Below are 22687 nucleotides of genomic sequence, written 5' to 3' on the forward strand. Positions count from 1 at the left end.
ATGATCTAAATTAAATTTCCATAAAAATTTCATGTTAGGTTTTAAATGCTAAAAGCAACACAATTATCTCACTAAATTCTTCATTATTTTCAAAACGAATTGAAACAAAGGCAGTTTATTTCAACCAAAAACTGGTACCGGAAGGGTTAAAGATCATCAATGTCGAATTCCTCTTTTGATGCTTCAAATATCTACAGTTGTTCTTTTTGATTTAGCTTTATGTTGCTATCTCAGTTCTTTATCTTCATCTAAACTTGCAGTGATGCTTCTAATTGCATCCTGTTCATTCCACAGCAGGGATGTCAGTTCTTGAAAAAAAAAAAGCTTTTGGAAACCATATGTTCAGGTAAATGCTTCCAAGCTACTTTTGCCCAGGTGGCAATAAGAGAATGGCTGAGATTTTTGAGATTACTTCCTGCTGTTTTTTTTTTCTTCTTTGTCATCTGTTTCATCTTTACCATTTATTTACTATTTGGCATTTTCTTCAGTTGAGGTGGGGGGGTTTCTTCTTTCTTCATAACCTGATGCAAGTTACTTGGCAACCCCACTGGTGCTGGTGCCACCTAAAAGCCAATTGTGCCAGTGCCGCATAAGAATCGCTCAGACTTTGTAAAGTGGTCGATGTTAGGAGAAACATCCTGCCGTAAAAAAACCTTACCAAAATAGGCAATTGGACCTTGGTGCAGTTCCCCGGCTTGCCAGCTTGTGTCAAACAGTCCAGCCCATGACAGCATGGAAAATGGACATTGAATGACAATGATGTGTGTGTGTGTGTGTGTGTGTGTGTGTACAGATGGACAAAATGCTCTTACAATGTCTCTCTTTCACATCCATACGTTCAGCAAACACATGTATACAATGGTGTTTCTTACATCTCTTTAGATTTATATTTTTAGTACACACACACACACACAGACACACACACACACACAGACACACACACACGCACACACACATGTGTGTTTGTGTGCATTGAGGGTGTTGTGTACAACAGACTGTCTTACAATGTCTCTCTTTTCTCTACATATCCCTGCTTTTAATACAAGGGTGTATGTACTGCATATGGGTTCCACTATTGGTACAAATCAATAATGTAACTATCACGTATAATCTTCTCAATTAAAGAACAGCTCTTAAACAATGCAGTGTGTAACCACACACACCTGGCACATGAACAGATTATCAATTGTCAATGGATTTATTCACTACAGTTAACTATATTCAGTCTATTCACTAAGTTCCCAACAGTGAACCACATTGGCATGTTTACCATGTTCAGCATGGTGCCACACTGGACCTGTTCACCATGTCCACTATGGTAGTAAACCATACTGGACCGGTTCACTATGTTCACTTCAGTCAGTCACACTGGACCTGTTTACTGTTTTCATTACAGTGAGCCACATTGGCTCTGTTCATTACATTCAGTACAAGGAACTACATTCAGCTTGGAAATGGTGTTTCATACAGACAATGGGATGTATACATTAATCATCAGATGTTTTGGGATTACCCCCTCCCCCTCCTCTTCGTAACAGCCTCCCCCCCTCTTTTTTTCATTCTTTACACTTGTGTATATCTCTTCCTCAGTTTTGTCCCAATTTGTTAGGTTATACATGAGGAAATACAATATTTGTTCTATTATACATCGGAAATGCTATAAGTATTTACATACTCATTGTATTTCCTCTCAACAATTGACCGTCGTAAGTCTAAACACTGACTCTATTAACTGACTTTGGCTCCACCTATCCCACAATTCAAGACTCTGTAGAAAACGCCATGAGTTTTTCCTGTTTCTAGTTTCACCCTTTAGCATTCAGATTATTCTGTGAAACGCAATGTTTGTTCATTCACCTTGTGATCAATTAATCCTCTATTCTCTTGTAGCTTTGAAATTTTGATGATGTGATTGTTTATTTTTCGAGTGACAATGTAAGGTGGCCGTAAGAAGTTGGATTTGGTTATTTTGAACACAAAAGCGGGAGATTATTTGGGCCAGGTATGGCAAGGTTAAATGGTAAAGGGTTAAGGAAATCAATTCCAGTGCAGCTGTTTCGAACTCCTTGGATTTTGCCATTTGTTTTGCATTTTCCATTCTTGCATGGGTTTGGTGACTGTTATCTATCTCAAGCATTGTCTTACAGCTGGATGCCTTTCCTGATGCTAACCCTTACCTGTTTTTAAGTAAGGGCTCTTTTGTGCCACACAGCTTTGAAGGCATGAAGTGACTGGATGAGTTGTTGATAGGAAAACTGAGAGCAACACCTGGCTGACGAGACTTTTGTACAAGCGATCGCAGGTACAAGCGTGATTCTGTACCATTATCATTTGAAGTCCATGTTCGATGCTGGCACGGGTTATACAGTTTAACAGGATCTGATGGCTTCAGTATCTGTCATGGTTTCTCTGGCTGGACACCTGAGGTAGGAGGAGCTTTCTGTTGGGAAACGAAGGTCAGGGAATGAGAAGTAGGTGATGCAGAGCAGGTGGGGGTTGTAGGGGAAGTCCATGGCTGCTCACATTTAGAGGAGAGGGTGAGAATGAACCAGGAATGGCTACAATGAGACGAATAATGAATCCACTTGCAAGAGAAACGATGTAATAACAGTGGAAATGTTTAAACTTCGGTTCAGCTGAGCAGTGAGCATATAAAATCCTTCTGCTCTGTTAGTTGTTGGTTAATTTGATTCTATGCTTGGGTTAGAAGCAGTGCATGGTGAGCCACAAGTGAAGACATGGCAGATTTCACATTTGTTTTTGTTCCAGAAAGTTACCATCTTCACTGCTGGAACATCGACCAAGGATTGACAGCAAAGTGTGTGAATTGTTTGAGGCAAGACATGGCTTCAACTAAATGTCTCATGTTGCTTTGCTTCCATAAAATACAATTATACAGAATTTTACAACCTAATTAATAACACTAAGTCATTAATTAGGTTTATTTATCTTTCCTAATTAGGTGTAATTAGGTCTCATAAATGAACTGAATATAGAAGTATGGTTAACTCTTCCCATACTTTGCTAATTTCTGTTCGTGTTTCTACCCTTTCGGTCATTAACCAACATTCATAACCATAATTACTATTTGAGAAAACCCAGAAAAGTTAAAAAAGAAAATTTCATAATTATTTTTTAATTTTATTTCTTTAGATATATAGGCACAGGTGTAGCTGTGTGGTAAGTAGCTTGTTTACCAACCACATGGTTCCAGGTTCAGTCCCACTGCATGGCACCTTGGGCAAGTGTCTTCTACTATAGCCTCAGGCCGACCAAAGCCTTGTCAGTGGATTTGGTAGATGGAAACTGAAAGAAGCCCATCGTGTATATATATATATATGTGTTTGTGTGTCTGTGTTTGTCCCCACAACATCGTTTGACAACCGATGCTGGTGTGTTTACGTCCCTGTAACTTAGCGGTTTGGCAAAAGAGACCGATAGAATAAGTCCTGAGGGGCAATTTGCTCGACTAAAGGCAGTGCTCCAGCATGGCCACAGTCAAATGACTGAAATAAGTAAAAGAGTAAAAGAGAGAGACAAATTAATTTTTATCACAACAAATGGAATTCTGTAGTGGGAAATATAGACATAGAGTTGATGTGGAAAGATTGATTTGACATGTGGCTACATTTTTATCTCTTTTAGAAATTAAATTTCAATAATATATTTTAAAACTTGGTGGTGGTCGTCGTTGTCATTTAATGTCCATTTTCACAGACATCACAAAACATGTTAAGACAAAATAATGTCTCAATAGTACCACTATGTTACCAAACATCTCGGTGCTTCTCAAACAGAGTCCATATGAACCCTTGCGGTGGTGGTGGTGGGTTCCATGTAAGATTTTGTTGTTAGAATTTATCTGCAACAAATTGTTTATACTTCTTCAATACACAAAATATTTTAACGATTGATTTTTTATAATTCTTAATGTTTAAATCTGAAAAGGCAGAGAGAGAGGCTGGCAGAATTGTTAACATGTTGGGCAAAGTGCTTAGTGGCATTCCATTTGTCATTGTGTTCTGAGTTCAAATTCTGCCGAGGTTGACTTCACCTTTCATCCCTTTGGGGTCAATTAACTAAGTACTAGGTTGATGCCAGTGCCACCTGACTGGCCCCTGTGCTGGTGGCATGTAAAAAAGCACCCACTACACTATCGGAGTGGTTGGTGTTAGGAAGGGCATCCAGCTGTAGAAACCTCGCCAAATCAGGTTGGAGCCTGGTGAAGCCTTCTAGCTTACCAGTCCTCAGTCAAACCATCCAACCCATGCCAGCATGGAAAGCGGATGTTAAATGATGATGATGAACACTGGGATTGAGCTAATTGACTTATCCCCTCCCCAGAATTGTGTCAAAATTTGAAACCAATATTCAATTCTAAAAACATAATAGGATTTCTAAAACATCAAATGGCTTTGGGAGTCCATCTGATTCATGATGATGATCATCATTGTTGTTTAATGTCAGCTTTCCATGCTGGCGATCCACCCAGTCTGCCCACCTACCACAACCTACTTAACATACAAACTTCATTGTGGCACCTCAATGTACACATCCTGGTACACAGACAATACAGGTAACACAAGATGAACTACAAAGACATCAAAGCTAAACTCTTTTTCACATCCTAACCAACATACACTCATACTTCACTAAGCTCCCGATGACTCATTTCCACATATCTCTGCTTACATCCTACGCATACCACAAATTGCACTGCAAACACTCTTCCTGCTACTTTCCTCCAAACACCCACCACCTAATCCTACACCCCACACAGTCCTACATCAATTAGCAGAATATTCACAAATTTAAAAAATAATATTTAGGGATACTATTTCTACCAAAAGACACGATCGTGGTTTCAGAATTCAGTAGGACCCTAATTATCAATCTAGATATCAGAGCACATTTAAGCCAAAGAAATTGCAGAAGGAATCCCCTCCTTATTGATATAGTTATTAGGCGCAGGCATGGCTGTGTGGTAAGAAGCTTGCTTTCCAATCACATCGAAGTTCCAGGTTCAGTCCTACTGTGTGGCACTTTGGGTGTCTCCTGCAATAGACTCAGGCTGACAAAGCTGTGTGAGTGGAATTGGTAGACAGAAACTGGAAAAGTCTGTCACGTGTGTGTGTGCATGCGTGTGTATGTGTTGTCTTTGTATATGTGTTTTGCCCTCCCCTCCTCCACTGCTTGATGACTGGTGTTGGTTTCTTTATGTTCCTGTAATGGTTTGGCCAAAAAGACCAATAAAATACGTACCAAGCTTAAAAAGTAAAGTCCTAGGGTTGATTCAAGGTGGTGCCCCAGCATGGCCGTAGTCAAATTGCTGAAAAAAGATATACACAAAAGAAATTGTAGACAGGCTCCTTCAAAAAACATATCCCATGAGGCAATATAAAAACGATACACAAATACTCCAAAAGAACTCTCAAGTGTCACTTTTGTTAGAATTAATATACAAGGTAATATTTTAATTCCTTCATAAATAATTGTAACCCTAATTTGGTCAGTCCTAATCTGGGTTAGGGTTAGGGAGACTGTAAGAAGCCCATTGTGTGTGTGTGTGTTTGTGTGTACCTTTGTCTTAGCATCATGTGATGTTTGTAAACAAGTATGGTGAGCTGGCAGAACCGTTAGCATGCTGGGAAAAATGTTAAGTGGCATTTTGTCTGTCTTTACGTTCTGAGTTCAAATTCCACTGGGGTCAACTTTGCCCTTCATCCTTTTAGGGCAGGTAAAATTAATACCAGTTGCATACTGGGGGTTGATGTAACTGACTTGTCCTCTCCCACAAAATTGCTGACCTTGTGGCTGAAATTTGAAACCAATATTACGTATTCACTTTTAAACTATCTGTCGTACAAGGAATATACCTGCCTTACCATTTTTTTACCTGTGTGTGTGTGTGTGTGTGAGAGAGAGAGAAAGAGAGTCATAGAGGAGAGATTGACATCAGGCTGATACAATGTTTGGAATTACTGAATAAAGATTGACTTCCAGAATGTTAATCATTTAACAGAAAGATGTTTCTTTTTCAAAGAAATGACATCTAATTTCTTGTAAAAAGACAACTTAAAGTAACTTAAGTTTGTAGGCACCATAGCAGGCACTGGATTCCTAACCAGATTGCACATGTATTTACTGTCCTAAAGGAAATGATTGAACCTCACAGATTCCATTTTTACATTTTCTATGACTTAAATCCGTTGGTCTGATCGTTTGTTTATTACTTGTGATCACAGAATCTCAATCAACCGATTGATTGAACCTGTGTGGGCCAAATGTTGCCGTCATGTTAATCCCTTTGTTATGTTTCAATTGAAATACTTTGCCTTTGTTTAAATTAATTAAAAATAAATATATATAAAAAGCACCATTTGAGCATGGCCGTTGCCAGTGCCGCCTGACTGGCCCTTGTGCCAGTGGCATGTAAAAGCACCCACTACACTCTCGGCATTAGGAAGGGCATCCAGCTGTAGAAACTCTTCCAGATCAAGATTGGAGCCTAGTGCAGCCATCTGGTTCGCCAGACCTCAGTCAAACCGGACGTTAAACGACGATGATGATGATAGTTAAACGGACGTTAAACGACGATGATGATGATAGTTAATCAAATATATTCAGTGAGAATAAAGTGAACTAGATTTCAGATAGGTGCTCTTGGTATGAGAAATGTCTAAAGCCATAAAGGTATTTAGAGATTTAATAAGAACGATTATATATTAGAGAGTAAAAACAGGAAAAATTGCATCAAAAAATCACAGAAGATATTATACGTCCATAATATAAATAATATTGTATAAATAAATATATAAAGAATGATTATTTAAAAAGGTTTGAGGTAATACATTCATGAAACAGTTTTAAGATACCTCAAACCTTTTTAAATAATCAGACTTTATATATTTATTAATACAATATTATATTATGGACGTATAATATCTTCTGTGATTTTTTTTTTGATGTAATTTTTCTTGGTTTTTCTTTGTAATTGGAAATAATGAATTTTATTAAATTCTTCATTATGGAGCTGGTGTTTGGAACATAAATTAACATGAAGTGTGTGTGTGTGTGTGTGTGTGTGTGTGTGTGTGTGTATATAAAATAATTTAGATGAGAAAAGGATGAGAAATTGAAATCAGTGTTATGATTTTTTTTGCCAATGAACTTTGGTTTATTCTGCCCAAACTCTTACAATAAATTCAGTGGAATTATTACTGTTCCTTCACATCTTCAGAGATTTGCGAAGAGCTCCTCTTTGCAATCGGTTGAACTGACATTTTCCAGTTCTTGCAATACCATGCTAGCTCAGTCTCTACATAAAGTGTCAATGAAGTGATAGGCTGGATTATGATTATCCCCTCAATCTACAGATATATTTAATGCTGTTGGCACCAGTCAGGTTGAATGGTACTGCACAGATGTTGAAACCATAGTGATATCCATTTGGCAACTGGTGGGAATATGTTATGCTCAATTGTGAATTTCTTATATCCTTGTCTTGTTATTCTGGGTTGTCCTTTAGTCTTTGTAAATACTAGTTTCTAGCTATAAGTTACCAATATTTCTTTACTCTTATGTTGTTACTTTTAGTCATAAGCTGGTAGATTCCCAGGCAGCAAGTATATTTTTAATGCTGTTGCCAGATTCAGTGGTACTACTGCCCAGGTGTCAAAACCACAATGATAACCGTATGGGCAGCTGATGATGGGAATGTACATACATTATGCTCAGTTGTGAATTTCTTATATCTTAGTCGTACTATTATGGATTGTCATTCATTTGGAAAGTGTTTGTAGATTCCTAGTCTGTGAGGATCGTTTACTTTGGTATTGGTTTTATTCATAGGTAATCTTATTAGGCTTAGACGATGGTTAGATATTGGTGTCTGGTTTTGGAAGATTCTGTGATGCACATACACACGTGCATGTGCGAGTGCGTGTGTATGTATTTATGTGAAATATTTGGAAACAAGAAGGAGCTGATGACTACATATATCATTCTCATTGTTTAATATCCATTCTCCATGCTGGCATGGGTTAGACAATTTGAGAGGAGTTGACAAGCCAGAGAACTGTGCCAGTTTCCAATGTCTGCTTCAGCATGGTTTCTGTGGTTGGATGGCCTTCTTAGTGCTAACCACTTTACAGAGTGTACTGGGTGCTTTTTCCATGGCACTGGTACTAGTGATTTCACTAGTAAGAAGATCCCTCAGCTGACAAGGGGTGTTGTATCGAGAGAGGTGGCTTTATGACAGGTGATGAGAGGTCAAAGTATGATAGAGGAACAAGTGCCTTGCTGTAAGAGGAGATACATGGGTACCCCAATTGGAAAAGGAGAGAAGATGGCAGGGAAGATGTGTTCAGCTGTATCCTCAAGTTACAGAAAGGGGTAGATAAAAGGGAAATGGTTGAGAGGAATTGGACAGTGTGGTCAGTTTGTACGTTACAGCAATTGATAGGAATGGTGCCATAGTCAGAAAAGTAATGGAGGTGGGGTGTTTAGGAAGATGTGTTGAAGGGAAGAGACATGTCAAGGACAGATTGTGTCAGGGACATACATATAAATGATATACTTTTAGGGCCTCATTTTTGCTGAGATGGATGGATCTTGTCGAATGCAGCAAATTGCTAATCATCTTGGTTCTTTGTTATCTCCACCATGTCAATCAACATCTGAAGACCATTCTTCACTCCTTCATCCCACGTCTTTCTGGATCTCCCACTTCCACAGGTTCCATCTGCATTTAGCAATTGGCACACATCTTTATGCAGCTGTCCTCATCTATATGCATCACATCACCATACTAGTGCACTTTTCTCTCTTCATCTGGTACCTCTTAGGCCTAATTGTTCTCACAGCCTTTTCACAATTTGTCATACATGCAACTTTCATCTTCAATCTAGTCTTTGCCTGTCCTTTGTATTCATGGCCCACTGCCAAGTAGCATTACAGTTTTCACACAAACCTCATAGAGTCTGTCTTTCACTCTGAGAGAGAGAAACCTTTTGTTACCGACATTGCCATTTATCTACCCTTAGCTTCTGCAATGACCACCAGATAAGTGAATTAGGGACCCTGTCAAAGGTTTTCTTCATGTTGACACATGTCAAGTACAGCACCTTGTTCTTGGATAAATATTTCCAAAGTTGCATAACTAGAGAGCACCAGTAATGCTTCTCCCTGGTGCGAAACCAAACTGCATCTCATCTAGGCTAACTCTTAATTAGTTTTCCTAATTAGTTGAGAGCTATGGCCCTTTCTGTAATTTTCATCACCTAATCCAGCAATTTGATATCTTTTGTAATTTTGTAATTACTTCTTAGACATTTCCTTGTAACAGTTGAGTATGATCTTGCTATACCAGTCATTTTATATAAAGTGCATGTGTGTGTGTGTGTGTGAGTATATATATATATATATATATATATATATATACATACACACACACATATATATATATATATGTATATGAAACCTGTTTTATCAAAATATACAAGTCTTACATTCTTGTTGCATGTATGCTTCTGTTATTTTGGAATATCGTTTGCTAAATATTCCGTTACTATGCCAACTGAATTACGATGAGATATTTCTTCATATGTTTCTCTGTTATTGCTATCAACATAAGCCTGTATTGTAAGAATATATTCTGCAGCTGATCTAAACAAACGTCTGCTCTGTTTACAGAATTGAAGTCAGTCGAGAAGACATTACCAGTTGCAGTTCCTTAATTGTACATATTGAAAATGGCTGATACTCAGGAAGGTAGGAAATGTTTTCTTATTATTTGTTGAGACAAGGGTGGTGCAGTGGTAGAGCAACAGGAAAAAAGTGCTTTGCACTATCTGTTCCAGTCCTTAAAACATTCTGAGTTCAAATCCTGTCAAAGTCAACTTTGCTTTTCATCTTTCTAGGGTCCATAAAATACCAGTCAACTGATGGGGTTGATGGCATTCACTTACACCCTCTTCTTGAAATTGCTGCCCTTCTTCCTCAAATTGAAATAATTATTTTTTGATATTTAAAAGATATGCCTTCATCCTCTCTCCTACATTGTGTGTGTGTGTGTGTTTGTGTGTGTGTGTGTAGTGTGGATCTCCATCAGTTGATGGATGAGGATTCAGTTGTTTGATCACCTGAATTACCTGCCCCTGAATCAACTCCTTAGTAACTCTACGTTCCACAGACCCCATGTACTGTTAATGTAATCCTCAGGCAGAATCAACGTGACATGGTGTGTGTCTGTGTGCAACAAGGCTGGACCTTTTGAATTCCGGGTACAATCCATCAGGTGGGCTTCTGTACAGTTTCTCTCTCAGGCTAGGTCAACATGAAATTTATAGAAAATGCCATGCAATGAGATTGAACCTTGGACCATATGCTTATGAAACAAACTTTTTAACCATTTGGCCATACTCTGTGTGTGTGTACGCCAGCATAGCAGCTTGGTTATGAAGTTCACTTTCCAACCATGTGGTTCCAGGTTCAGTTCCATTGCATGGCAACTTAAGCAAGTGCCTTCTACTACAGCCTCGGGACGACCAAGGACTTGTGAATGAATTTGGAAGACGAGAACTGTGGGAAGCCACTTGTGTACTTGTCAAAGCAGACTTGACCAGTGCTTGTGTCCTGTAAAAAGAAAAAAAAAGGGCACTCAGTACACTTTGTGAAGTGGTTGGTGTCAGGAAGAGCATCCAGCTGTAAAAACCATGCCAACGCAGACAGTGGTGCTTGGTGCAGTCCTGTGGCTTATCTGCTCCTCTCAAACTCAGGCCAGCAATGAAACATCATCATCATTTAACATCTGTTTTCCATGCTAGCATGGGTTGAATGGCTCGACTGGGGTCTAAGAAGCCAAGGAGGCTGCACCAGGCTCTAGTCTGATTTGGTAGTGTTTCTACAGCTGGATGCCCTTCCTAATGACAACCACTCCATGAGTGTAGTGGGTGTTTTTTACGTGCCACCGGCACAGGGGCCAGTGCAGGCTGGCAAACGGCTACGATCGGTAGGTTCTTTTATATGTCACCGACACGGATGCCGGTCAGGCGGCGCTGGCATCTGCCACGTTCGGACGGTGCTTTTTACGTGTCACTGGCATGGGTGTCTTAGTGCATCATCATCATTTTAACATCCACTTTTCATTGCTTGCATAGGTCAGACAGAATTAAGTGAAGCAAATCTTCTCTGGCTGGGTGCCTTCCCAGTCACCAACAATCAGGTGAAAGTGAAGGACACTGCTCGTATGATTACAACTAGTATGTGATATGAAGATAAGGAAACACAAGCTTGTCTCGCTGTCTTGACATTGTGTGATAATTGTAAACGAGTTTCACTGTTATGCAAGTGGTGTCATTCTTCTCTAATCATCCATGAAAACCCATCCAACAATGGAGAAAATATTGCCTTGCTTGCAAAAAGGGTGAAAGGTTGTAACAGGAAAGGTGTTTGGCTGAAGACAATTTACTTCAATGAACTCTACCTGACCCATGCAACCATGGAAAAGTGGGTGTTGAAATGAAGACAAAGCTGTTATAGTGTGTGTGCGTGTGTATAGATTATTTTTTTTTGTGGGCAAATATATTATGTTACTCTCTTTGCACTCAGCTAAGTGAAAAAGGAGCTGGTTGACCACATTTCAGCCATTAGGCACTCTTCACTTTTCTGTCTACAAAGAGAACTTCTTAATAATTGTTATTTAAATCAAACACAAACCAGATCTTAGTTGGAAATGCTTCAATCCTCCATAGCTGTGGCCGTTGTTGGTGCCATGTAAATGGCACTTGTGTCGGTGGCACGTAAAAAGCACCCATTACACTCTTGGAGTGGTTGGCATTAAGAAGGGTATCCAGCCATAGAAACCATGCCAAATCAGACTAGAATTTGATGCAGCTCCATGGCTTGCCTGTTCCGGTCAAACCATCCAACCCATGCCAGCATGGAAAGTAGACACTAAATGATGATGATTAATAGATTTATGCATCTGTTAATTACAGCAGTGCAAATTCTTTCATGAGAAAGCAGCCCAGGTGGGGTTGTATTTAATGTATAGTTTGTACCTCATCATTATTGTTTTTTTTTTTGCTGGCCAAATATGATTGTCTGTGATTGCTTTATTAAGGATTCATCATCATCATCGTTTAACATCTGCTTTCCATGCTAGCATGGGTTGGACGATTTGATTGAGGACTGGTGAACCAGATGGCTGCACCGGGCTCCAGTCTGATCTGGCAGAGTTTCTACAGCTAGGTGCCCTTCCTAATGCCAACCACTCTGAAAGTGTAGTGGGTGCTTTTTACGTGCCACCGTTACGAGGGCCAGTCAGGGGGTACTGGCTTTTTATGTGCCACCTGCACAGGAGCCAGTCCAGTGGCACTGGCAACAACCTTGCTCGATTGCTTTTTTTCACATGCCACCACCACAGGTGCTAGTAAGGCGACACAGGTATTAAGGATTGTTTGTTGGTAATGTTACAGAGCTGTTGTATGGAACTTTTAGTATTCTTGTTTTCTATTTTTTTCTTTGATGATGATGATGATGATATTGTGTGTGTGGGTGTGTTTGATGTACTCTGGAGTTGCTGGTAAAAAGGAGGACAGCAAGATTTGGCAGGTGCTGCTGTTCTCAGTCTTTTGGTGCCAGCTTTCTTGGTGACTGGATTTGTAGTGCAGCCATGTCTGAAGAATTGTGGGAGTGTATGAATTTGATGTCTTCTGCAGATGAGGTTGGATGTTTTGAAGTAGAAAAGTTGAAAAGAGTGGCTGACAGGACACCACATCCTTGAAGCACTCCATTTATTGCAGATTCTAGAAGTGCTGATGGTGTACATTAATTCCATAGTTTTGGCAACCTGACAAATAATTTGCCAACCAGCTGCAGTTCTTTGTTGTTTTTTAAGGTGGTGCTGAATAGTTTCTGTTCTGTGTGAGTGGTTGGTGAAGAAGGGTGGAGGAAGTCTCACTGATGTTGATGGTGGTTAGATTGGTACATATTGGCTGGTGGTGGTCGTGGCTGGTTGTTGTCGAGGTCATTGTGTATTGTGTGCTGTCTGAATCTTTTGATTTGGAGAAAGGGTGGAGTGGGGAGGGGCGGGGAGTTAGTAGAATCAAAGAATGAAGAGTGATAGGTCTGTCTGTTTTGTGTTGTTTTGCTTGATTTTTGTTTTGTTTTGTTTTGTTGGGTTTTAGAATTATGGTTTTCTCCGTCTTCCAGGTTCTGGGTTATTAAGAAAGAATAACTGCTCTTGCTAATGACTCAGTGCTTCCTTCAAAAGCATTCGGGTGTTTTTAGGTATAAATCTGTGATTTTTGTCTGGACTCCTAGCACTGAGGTTTTCGAGTTTTTAGATTTCTTTCATGCATTTTTAGAGTCTGATGGAAGAAAAACGGTCAAAACTGAGGTCTGGCTGGAAAGGTGCATATTTCCTGATGAGTTCCTGCTTTCTTTGTTAGGTTTTGTGGTGGCTGATTTTTGAGAAATATTTAAAAATGAGGACATTTATTTGGTCAAGGCAATGTCAGTATTTGAGGTTATTCTGACACAAGATCTGCTGGAACCGTTGTTGTTAATCTAGACAGTGTTCTACTGTTTTGAGGTTTATATTGCACACAGATGTTTGTCAGTTCTGTTTTTTTTTCTGGTTTATTATTATTATTATTATTATCATTTCCTTGTTTGATGCTGAGTTTTAGGTAGTTTTTGTGTGGTTGTCTGTTATTTTATGAAGTTTCCTATTCCCAGCATGCAATTGGGTTGTATTTTTTTTAATATTGCTTTGTAGGATGTTTTTTTTTTTCCTTTTTTTTTTTCATTCGGTCTTTTCGGAATGCCTGCAGTGTGGTGCCAATGCTGGGGATTGTGTTTGAAGTTAAGAGTGTGAAGCCCAAGGCGGTGCCTGACGGAAGAGTTGTTGTAGTTGACTTGCTGGGGGTACGTTTGTGTGTGGGTGTGGATTATTCAGGCTACAAAGAGAGTTCAGCCATTATGATACCATGTTACCTCCTCTCGTTAATCTGTACCTTTTAATCAACCTGGAGGTGTTTAGTGCATCCATTTAGTCTCCTTCACTTGTGCTGTTTGTAATAGTGTTGTTGTTGGAATGTATCATTTAGTGGGGTGGTTATTTAAGTTGGTAGTGGTGGTGTGTGTGTGTATATATATTTCTCGTTTCTCTCCTTGTTTTTTCTGTGTCCCTTTCTGTAGAAGAGCGTAGGCTCAAAACGTAAAAGACTTTTTCTATTCTTGAGCATTATACTAATACATCTGTTTGTTTTATACACCACCTGTCTTCATCTTTTTTTCGTAAACTCTCTCTCTCTCTCTCTCTCTCTCTCTCTCTCTAATATATATATATATATATATATATATATATATATATATCAAAGTATTTCGTGTTAATCGTTTTTATTTTGAGAGTCTGTATTTTTAGTGTAATGTCATTTTCCCATAATTTTTACAAAAATGTTGTTTGTGATGTTTATACATTGAATATGCAAGGTTATGTATGTTATAAGCTGACCCCCCATTGTGAAAGGGTCTGTTTACTCTGATGTGAGTATGTTTTTGTGATGTTGAGGGATTTGTGAGCTGGTAGTGGCAATGCTTCCTGTATTATTGTTATGTGAATGTTGTAAGTGAAATATGAAAATCATGTAATTGCTTTTTTTTTATGTTGTTAGGGTTGTATTTCAGAATTTTTAGTTTTTTTAATAATAATTTTTATAGAGTATATTTCTGTGTTTCTTGTTAAATATATCCTGGATAGGATAAGAGCATATTTTTAAAATGAGGTATGAAAATGCTATTGTGAATGGTTATTAGAATTAAATTGTTTGGTAACGGAACTTTCCAGCTGGCAAACCTCACCAGTTTCCGAGACAGATCACATTTCCGTATGACCAGACATGTTTTTCATGGAAGACTGGAAACAGACAACAATGCTTGTAGGATGATAGCACTCATTTAAAATGATCACATGTCAAGACAAGGACACACACACATAAACACATATATGCTTGTATGTGTGTGTGTGTGTGTGTGTGTATATATATATGCATACATGTACACACACACACATACATGATATGTTTCTCTCAGTTTCCATCTACAAAATCAGCCGTTACTTTTAAACAGAACCACCTTTGTTTAAAGATTTGATCTTCAATGCATGAGTATTACTGAAGGCAATTATTATAGGTGCATATTTGGGTTCTCAAGCACATGGTCCCGGGTTCAGTCCCATTGCGTGGCCCCTTGGGCAAGCGTCTTTGAACTATAGTCTCAGGCCAACCAAAGCCAGTGTTTTCATGCATTAAACCATCAGGTTCATGTCGTGGTGGTGACAGTTATGTTTTACAATGTATAATGAAGAAATAAATGGGATTATTGTCCCCATTAAACAGCACAACTAATTAGCGCCCTAAAAAGTGTCAGGGATATAAAGTGTCAAGAAGGAGAGAACAAATTTCAAAGGTCAGTGTTCATATTTACTCGGCATATTTCAAAGCATCGGAATACCTCACAGCATACATAGGTACATTCATAGATACATGATACGATATATAGATATATAAATACATATAATTAAATAACTGTAGTTGTGAGGTTGTATGTCAGTATTAAAATCAATGAGGATATTAAAATATGCTTTTGGTGAATGTATAGTGTTAACCCAAAAAGATGAAAATGTTGGTATAAAATGATTTTAAGAAGAATCTTCAGCAGGTACAAAGTCTGACGGCCGTTTTGAGAAAATATAGGTTGGCGAGTTAATTCCAACCATAACAATCCTCTACATTTCTCTCATCAGGGTTAATCTAAAAATTTTAAGCAATGTGAGAAATTTTAGAATTTTAAAAATTTGGATGCTATGTCGGAACATACTGTTCAGGTGGATGATAAGACAAGAGCTAAATTTACATGTTTAAATAGGTTATGAAGCTATTTGATAATAGTGTTTTAGGATGAATCCAAAATGCAGAAAGGGTAAATAGGTTAAAATCATATAAACTAATTATTTTGGGGGGAAAAAAATTTAAAAGTTGATAAATATTTATGTCTACAAAGAATAATGACATCCGAGGTCTTATTAAATAAAACTTTTTTGTCAGCACAGAGTATATTGATCGCTTCTTTTGTGCATAATTTACAATTTCTGGTGTGTGTATTGTATGGTGTCGTTTCCATTATAATAGACCAATCCAGACTGAATTCTTTATTAGGTATTTTTAATTTATTAATGTGGGGAGCTGGTGCGGTAGAGCTTTTTGTTTTTTGATCCATAATCTCTTCATGAACCAATATTCCAAATGAACCAACCAGCTGACACCTTCCCACATCACTGTGAACTCAACTAAAACACAAACTTCACTCTGACTGCTACTATTTATAATCTCGCGGTCCAGTCTATTTATTGCAAGGGGGTGTCATGGCTCTCATCACAACACTCATGAGCATCCATCTTTTCTTTTAGGCAAAATATACTTCTGGTTTATATTATCTGCTGTGTCTCTTTTTAAGGCTGTCGGGTGTGATTTAAAGAGGATTGGCTGCTATTTCTAGCAGGTGAAGCTCCGTTATTAATTTACATTAAGACTTGTTACATGGCTCAGCCTTCAGAGCAGGATAAAAGTTGTGACGTTTGGTATTCATTTCTATGGAAATGGGGAAAGATGATCTTCTAATTGAAAGCCTTTATTTACATATTTTGTTGGGTTTTGGAGGAGATTTAGGAATTCTATTTAACCCTTTGGCATTGAAACCAGCCAAATCTGGCCCAAATATTCCCTGTTTTCTGTCCAAACTGGCCAGATCCACTCCTCACACTTATCCTACAATGTCATTATAAAAATAAATGACCACATCGTTGAAAGTTCAAAGCTATGAGATAATGCAGAGCTAATGGAAAACAATGGGAATCGATAAAGCATTCCATTTGGCAGTAATTTGAATGCTAAACGGTTAAAACAAATCAGCTGAGAAATGTAATATTGGACATTCAGGTGTTGTGAGTAGAGTAATATAAAGTGTGAATTCTCATTGGTCTTCATGATGATTCTGGTAATTACTCTCTTTGGGTTTTGGTCATCAGCTTTTTATGTTGGATGGTTTGTTATGGTTCAAGCTGGTTTTTATTCCAAGTTATTCTCTTTTGATGCAGACTGGAAGATCACATCTCACTGGGTGGGAAGCAGAAAAAAATCTTCAATGCAGTCGTTTGGTAAATTTATTTAATGTCAGGTCTGGGACTGGAGAATCTTTTGAACCTAACCTCAACAAACAGTTTTGGTTATTTAAGCATTTTCACAATCTACAATGCAGTCTTTTAAACTGTACTTGTTGCTTACCAAAATATACAAAACATGAAAGTCAAGGAAAATGTGGAGCACTAAATGGCAGTGGTACCCAGCCAATAGTTTATAGAAACAACAGGAACAACATTGTTCCGATGACTTTTGAAGCTCATTTCTCTTCTATCATAACTTTGCTATCATGTTTGTGTTGGTTGCACACAGACGGGCACAAACATAGACCCCACCCCACCCCACAAACACACTTAACTTGTATTCCTCACCCCTTATCCACCCTTCCCTGCCTTCCCACCCACTCTTTATTCTGTTCCCATTCTCTTCTATATTCACCTTGTACCCTGAGGCCACCTTGACACCACATCACCTCTATTTTTATTTCTTTCGGCTCCACTGCAATACCTTAACCCTCTCCACACATTAAACAGCGATGATGGATCTAAATTGATGCATCATTTACACCTGTATGCTCACCCCCATCCAGGTGCACATGCATGCAGGCACAGGCACACACACACAGGTGACACAGTTGGCACTCAGTTTCTTGTCTACCTGCATGGTATTGGCCTACCTGAAGCTAGAGTGGAAAATAGAGTTACAAACTAAACCATTTACCCATGCGGCTCTTCCTGCACTCATCTCCATAGATTATATTTATTTCTTTATTGCCCACAGGGGGCTAAACATAGAAGGGACAAACAAGGACAGACAAAGGGATTAAGTCGATTACATCAACCCCAGTGCGTAACTGGTACTTATTTAATTGACCTCCAAAATGATGAAAGGCAAAGTCAACGTCGGCGGAATTTGAACTCAGAATGTAACAACAGACAAAATACCGCTAAGCATTTCACCTGGTGTGCAACCGATTCTGCCAGCTTGCTGCCTTTATAATCTCTGTAGATTATAGTGGAACAGACTTTACTAGGTTTAAGGCAGCCGGGTGGTAGAATGGTTAGCATGCCAGGCAAAACACTCAGCAGCATTTCATCTGTTTTTACGTTCTGAGTTCAAATGCTGTGAGGGTTGACTTTGCCTTTTCTTCTTTCAGGGTCGATAAAATAAGTACCTGTTATACACTGGGGTTAATGTAAGCAATTGACCCTGAAATTGCTGGCCTTGTGTCAAAATTCAAACCCAATATCCTTTACTCAGTTTTTTGTTTGTATTCCAGGTTCCTATTTCCATGCATGGTTAATAGAGAGAAGAGTATCATAACATTTATATTCCAACATTTTCAATGTCATGTTTGGATTCTGGAAATCTCCAAAGCCCGTTCTAACATCATAACTGTTCTTCAATGTTCTCTAACTGAACATTTAAGGTGGCTACAAATGCTGCCCCTTCCCCCGTCCTTCAGATCAACTAAAGCCACGGAAAGATATGTGTTTGTGTACACTCTTGTCTTGACATCCTGTAGTGGTGGTAAATGAGCATCACTGTTATACAAGCGAGGTTGTTTGTTTCCGTTCTTTTGGGACCCACCTGCTTGGCTAACAGATGGGAGATGGCAACAAGATGGTCATCTCTGGTTGTAGAAAATTTGCCTCAGTAAAATCCATCCGACTCATGCAATCAGGGGTAAACTGGATGTTTAAACAATGATGATGATGATAATATTTGAAATTCATCAAGACTTAATCACTCTCAATGTAGTGAAAAGATTTTCTAAAAATGGTTTCCTGTAAAGTTCCAGTGTTTACTTAGTAATGGTTAATATGAAAACCCATTTGGCATTCGGATTACTCTGTCAAATGTAATCCTTGTCTAGTCAAATTGTTTTGAAGTAATCAAAGATTATCTCATTACTTCAAGATTTTGATGATGTTATTGTTTATTTTCAGTATGACATTATAGGGTTTGTGGGAGAGGCCAGACCTGGCCAGTTAGAACATAAATTAGAATACATTAGCCAGATCTGGCTGCTTTAAGTGCTAAAGAGTTGTATGAACCCAAAACAGCCACCTCTTGATTTCTCTCAGACTGTTCTCTCTTTATAGTTAACATGTGTCATCTCAGTATATGGTCTGACTCCTCCCCATCTCTCATCTCAAACTTGCAAAGATGGCTGCCTTCTCAGCCTCATTTTTTTTTGTACTTTACGTTACTTACACCCTCTCCTTCTCTTCAAATTTTTCATACTTCCATTTTTTTTTTTTTTTTCACAATTTAGAACTTTATTTATTTTAAGCCAGTTCTTTGATATCACTGAAATCTTTTTAGAATAATATTTTCCTCTCCTTCTCTTTTCTTCCTACTTCTCTCTCTACCAACTTGTTGTTCACTTGTCCTCCTTCTTACAAGCTCCTAATTTGGCGATAACTCCTATCTTATTCAACCTGATAGTCTTTTGATATTTTTAGTAGATTTTCTCTTTTGCTAATTAACCTAAATTGTGTTCGTTCTCCATTTACTTTGGTAAAGCCTGCAACTTGCACTGGTTTATGCCAGATTACTTGCAGTTGTTATTTATGGCAATTGAAATCAATCTCTCCGTCACAACAACTTTCTGCTACTCATTACTTAATAATCTTTGTTTACTGTTCATCTCATACACACTGGCTGAACACAGATGAACAGTCTACCATTCGTCTACTTATTCATTTACTTGTGTTTCTCTCCGTTCTTCTTCCTCGCTCTCTTTTTGCCTTACTCTCTTTACTCTTTTACTTGTTTCAGTCATTTGACTGCGGCCATGCTGGAGCACCACCTTTAGTCGAGCAAATCGACCCCGGGACTTATTCTTTGTTAGCCCAGTACTTATTCTATCGGTCTCTTTTGCCGAACCGCTAAGTGACGGGGACGTAAACACACCAGCATCGGTTGTCAAGCAATGCTAGGGGGACAAACACTGACACTCAAACAAACATATATATATATATATATATATATATATATATGACAGGCTTCTTTCAGTTTCCGTCTACCAAATCCACTCACAAGGCATTGGTCGGCCCGGGGCTATAGCAGAAGACACTTGCCCAAGATGCCACGCAGTGGGACTGAACCCGGAACCATGTGGTTGGTAAGCAAGCTACTTACCACACAGCCACTCCTGCGCCTTGCAAATATTAAATTAATTATCGTTTGTTATTGTAGGAAAACTGTGCTGACAGTTTTGCAAATGAATAAATCTGCAGGTCTGTCTAGGTTCACAGGTTTGGTAAAATCACAAAACTGGTGAAAGACTTGCCTTTGTGTGAAATGCTATTGTCGTGTGACATTTTCATTTTAACATGGAATAAAACTGTTAATTTATCGAGATAGTTGCAAATATCTCTAAACCTTGTATGGGTTTATCATCATCATTTAGCGTCCGCTTTCCATGCTAGCATGGGTTGGACGGTTCAACTGGGGTCTGTGAAGCTGGAAGGCTTCGTCAGGCCCAGTCAGATCTGGCAGTGTTTCTACGGCTGGATGCCCTTCCTAACGCCAACCACTCCGTGAGTGTAGTGGGTGCTTTTTACGTGCCACCCGCACAGGTGCCAGACAGAGCTGGCACAACGGCCACGAACGGATGGTGCTTTTACGTGTCACTGGCACGGGGCCAGGCGATGCTGGCAACGGCCACGAACGGATGGTGCTTTTACGTGTCACCGGCACGGGGGCCAGGCGAAGCTGATTAGTGTAAAACTATTTAGGGATTTAACTGAAGAAGCAAAATTAAATTTAGTGAGTTTTTTTTATCAAGTCTTTGACATATTTTTGAATTCATATGATGAATAACGATAAACCAACACTGATAGAGTTTTATCATTTATTTAATGATCCCCCCCTCGTGTTTTTTTCTTCTTTCTTTTTAGCACAAAAAAAAAATCAATTATTCTCTTTGTTTACTCAGCATTTCATAAATTTGATAAGATTAAATATTAGGTCTGTAGATATTTCCCTGATGGTGCTGCATGTGATAGCTCTTTCAGTAAATGTCAATTTTTCACTGTCAATTGGAAATTGTCTTTTTTTTCTCTCTTTTGTTTGTACGTGAGGATGATGATGATGATGAGCCTTCTCCTCCTCCTCTTCATCATCATCACTGTTGTCATCACCATCATCATCGTTGTCATCAAGCCTAGCTTTGATTAAAATGCTTCAGTTTCTCAATCTTTTTTTCTCAATAGTTTCCACCCACCCATCCATCCATCTTCTCCACCCACTTTTCTTGGGAAGGTCATGGCAGGTAGACTCCTCAGGCACCTCCTCCATTTGGTCCAATCAGAAGCAGCTGTCATGAGACTTTCTGGCTGGATTCCAAAGTGTGACCAAATGAGGCTATGGCTGTCATCCAACCAACATGGTCTTGCACTACTCTGCAGGCCTCCCACCATTTTGGCTCAGCTTCAAGAATCTGTCTTTTGATTCCTTTCTTGCAGCATTTTAATCCCCTGTCCACAGTCCTGGAGCTTTGACCTCTCAATGCAGAGAAGTGGGGGCTTCACTTGGGGAGGCTCTCTCATCTCTGAGTAACGCAGCCTCTCAAATAATAATATCACTCCAGAGATCCTTGGTAGGAACCCCATTTTGGCTGCTTCTGTTATTGCTGATCCATACTCTTTCGATCATTACCTGACGTGATCTGTGTTTTTTTGCTTTTGGCCTTACATTACCAGGAATGTCATCTGCCAACCATGTGTCTAGTGTCCAAAACAGAACTGAATGTTGCAAAGCAATAAACAGGACACATGGGGCATTAGAATAATATATATGGAAGAGCATGGCTGAGTGGGAAGAAGTTTGCTCCCCAACCACAAGGTTTTGGGTTCAGGTTCAGTGTACGACTGGAAACATTTGGGCAAGTGTTTTTACTATTGCCCCTTGGCCAACCAAAACCTTGTGAGTGGATTTGGTAGACAGAAACTGAAAGAAGCTCACTGTGTGTGTGTGTTCTTTTATTCTTTTACTTGTTTCAGTCATTTAACTGTGGCCATGCTGGGGCACCACCTTTTAGTCAAACAAATCGACCCCAGATCTTATTCTTTATAAGCCTAGTACTTATTCTATCGATCTCTTTTGTTGAACTGCTAAGTTACAGGGACATAAACACACCAACATTAGTTGTCAAGCGATGGTGGGGACAAACACGGAAACACAAATACATACATAGATATATATATATGATGGGCTTCTTTCAGTTTCCATCTACCAAATCTACTCACAAGGCTTTGGTCAGCCCAAGGCTATAGAAGAAGACACTTGCCCAAGGTGCCACACAACCCAGAACCACGTGGTTGGGAAGCAAGCTACTTACCTCACAGCTACTCTTATATTTATATATTGCATGTGTGTGTGTGTGTGTGTGTATATATGTGAGATGTTTACACCTACATATATTTATGTGTGTGTGTTAATTTCTCCTTGTGTGATAGTTGTAAACAAGCTTC

General features: G+C 39.0%; 1 protein-coding gene across 50 annotated transcripts in view; it reads left to right on the top strand.

Annotated features, from left to right (window-relative positions):
* The window catches only part of LOC115212809, a 178149-nt gene that overhangs the window by 23514 nt on the left and 131948 nt on the right, over positions 1 to 22687 (top strand). For all 50 annotated transcript variants that reach the window (XM_029781522.2, XM_036503558.1, XM_036503556.1 and 47 more), the window contains exon 2: positions 9694 to 9771. In XM_029781522.2, the coding sequence (XP_029637382.1) occupies positions 9753 to 9771 (19 nt within the window). In that variant the 5' untranslated portion in view covers positions 9694 to 9752. The remainder of the gene's footprint in view (positions 1 to 9693; positions 9772 to 22687) is intronic.

This window comes from Octopus sinensis, linkage group LG6 (assembly GCF_006345805.1).
Source record: "Octopus sinensis linkage group LG6, ASM634580v1, whole genome shotgun sequence".
NCBI classification, from domain to species: domain Eukaryota; kingdom Metazoa; phylum Mollusca; class Cephalopoda; order Octopoda; family Octopodidae; genus Octopus; species Octopus sinensis.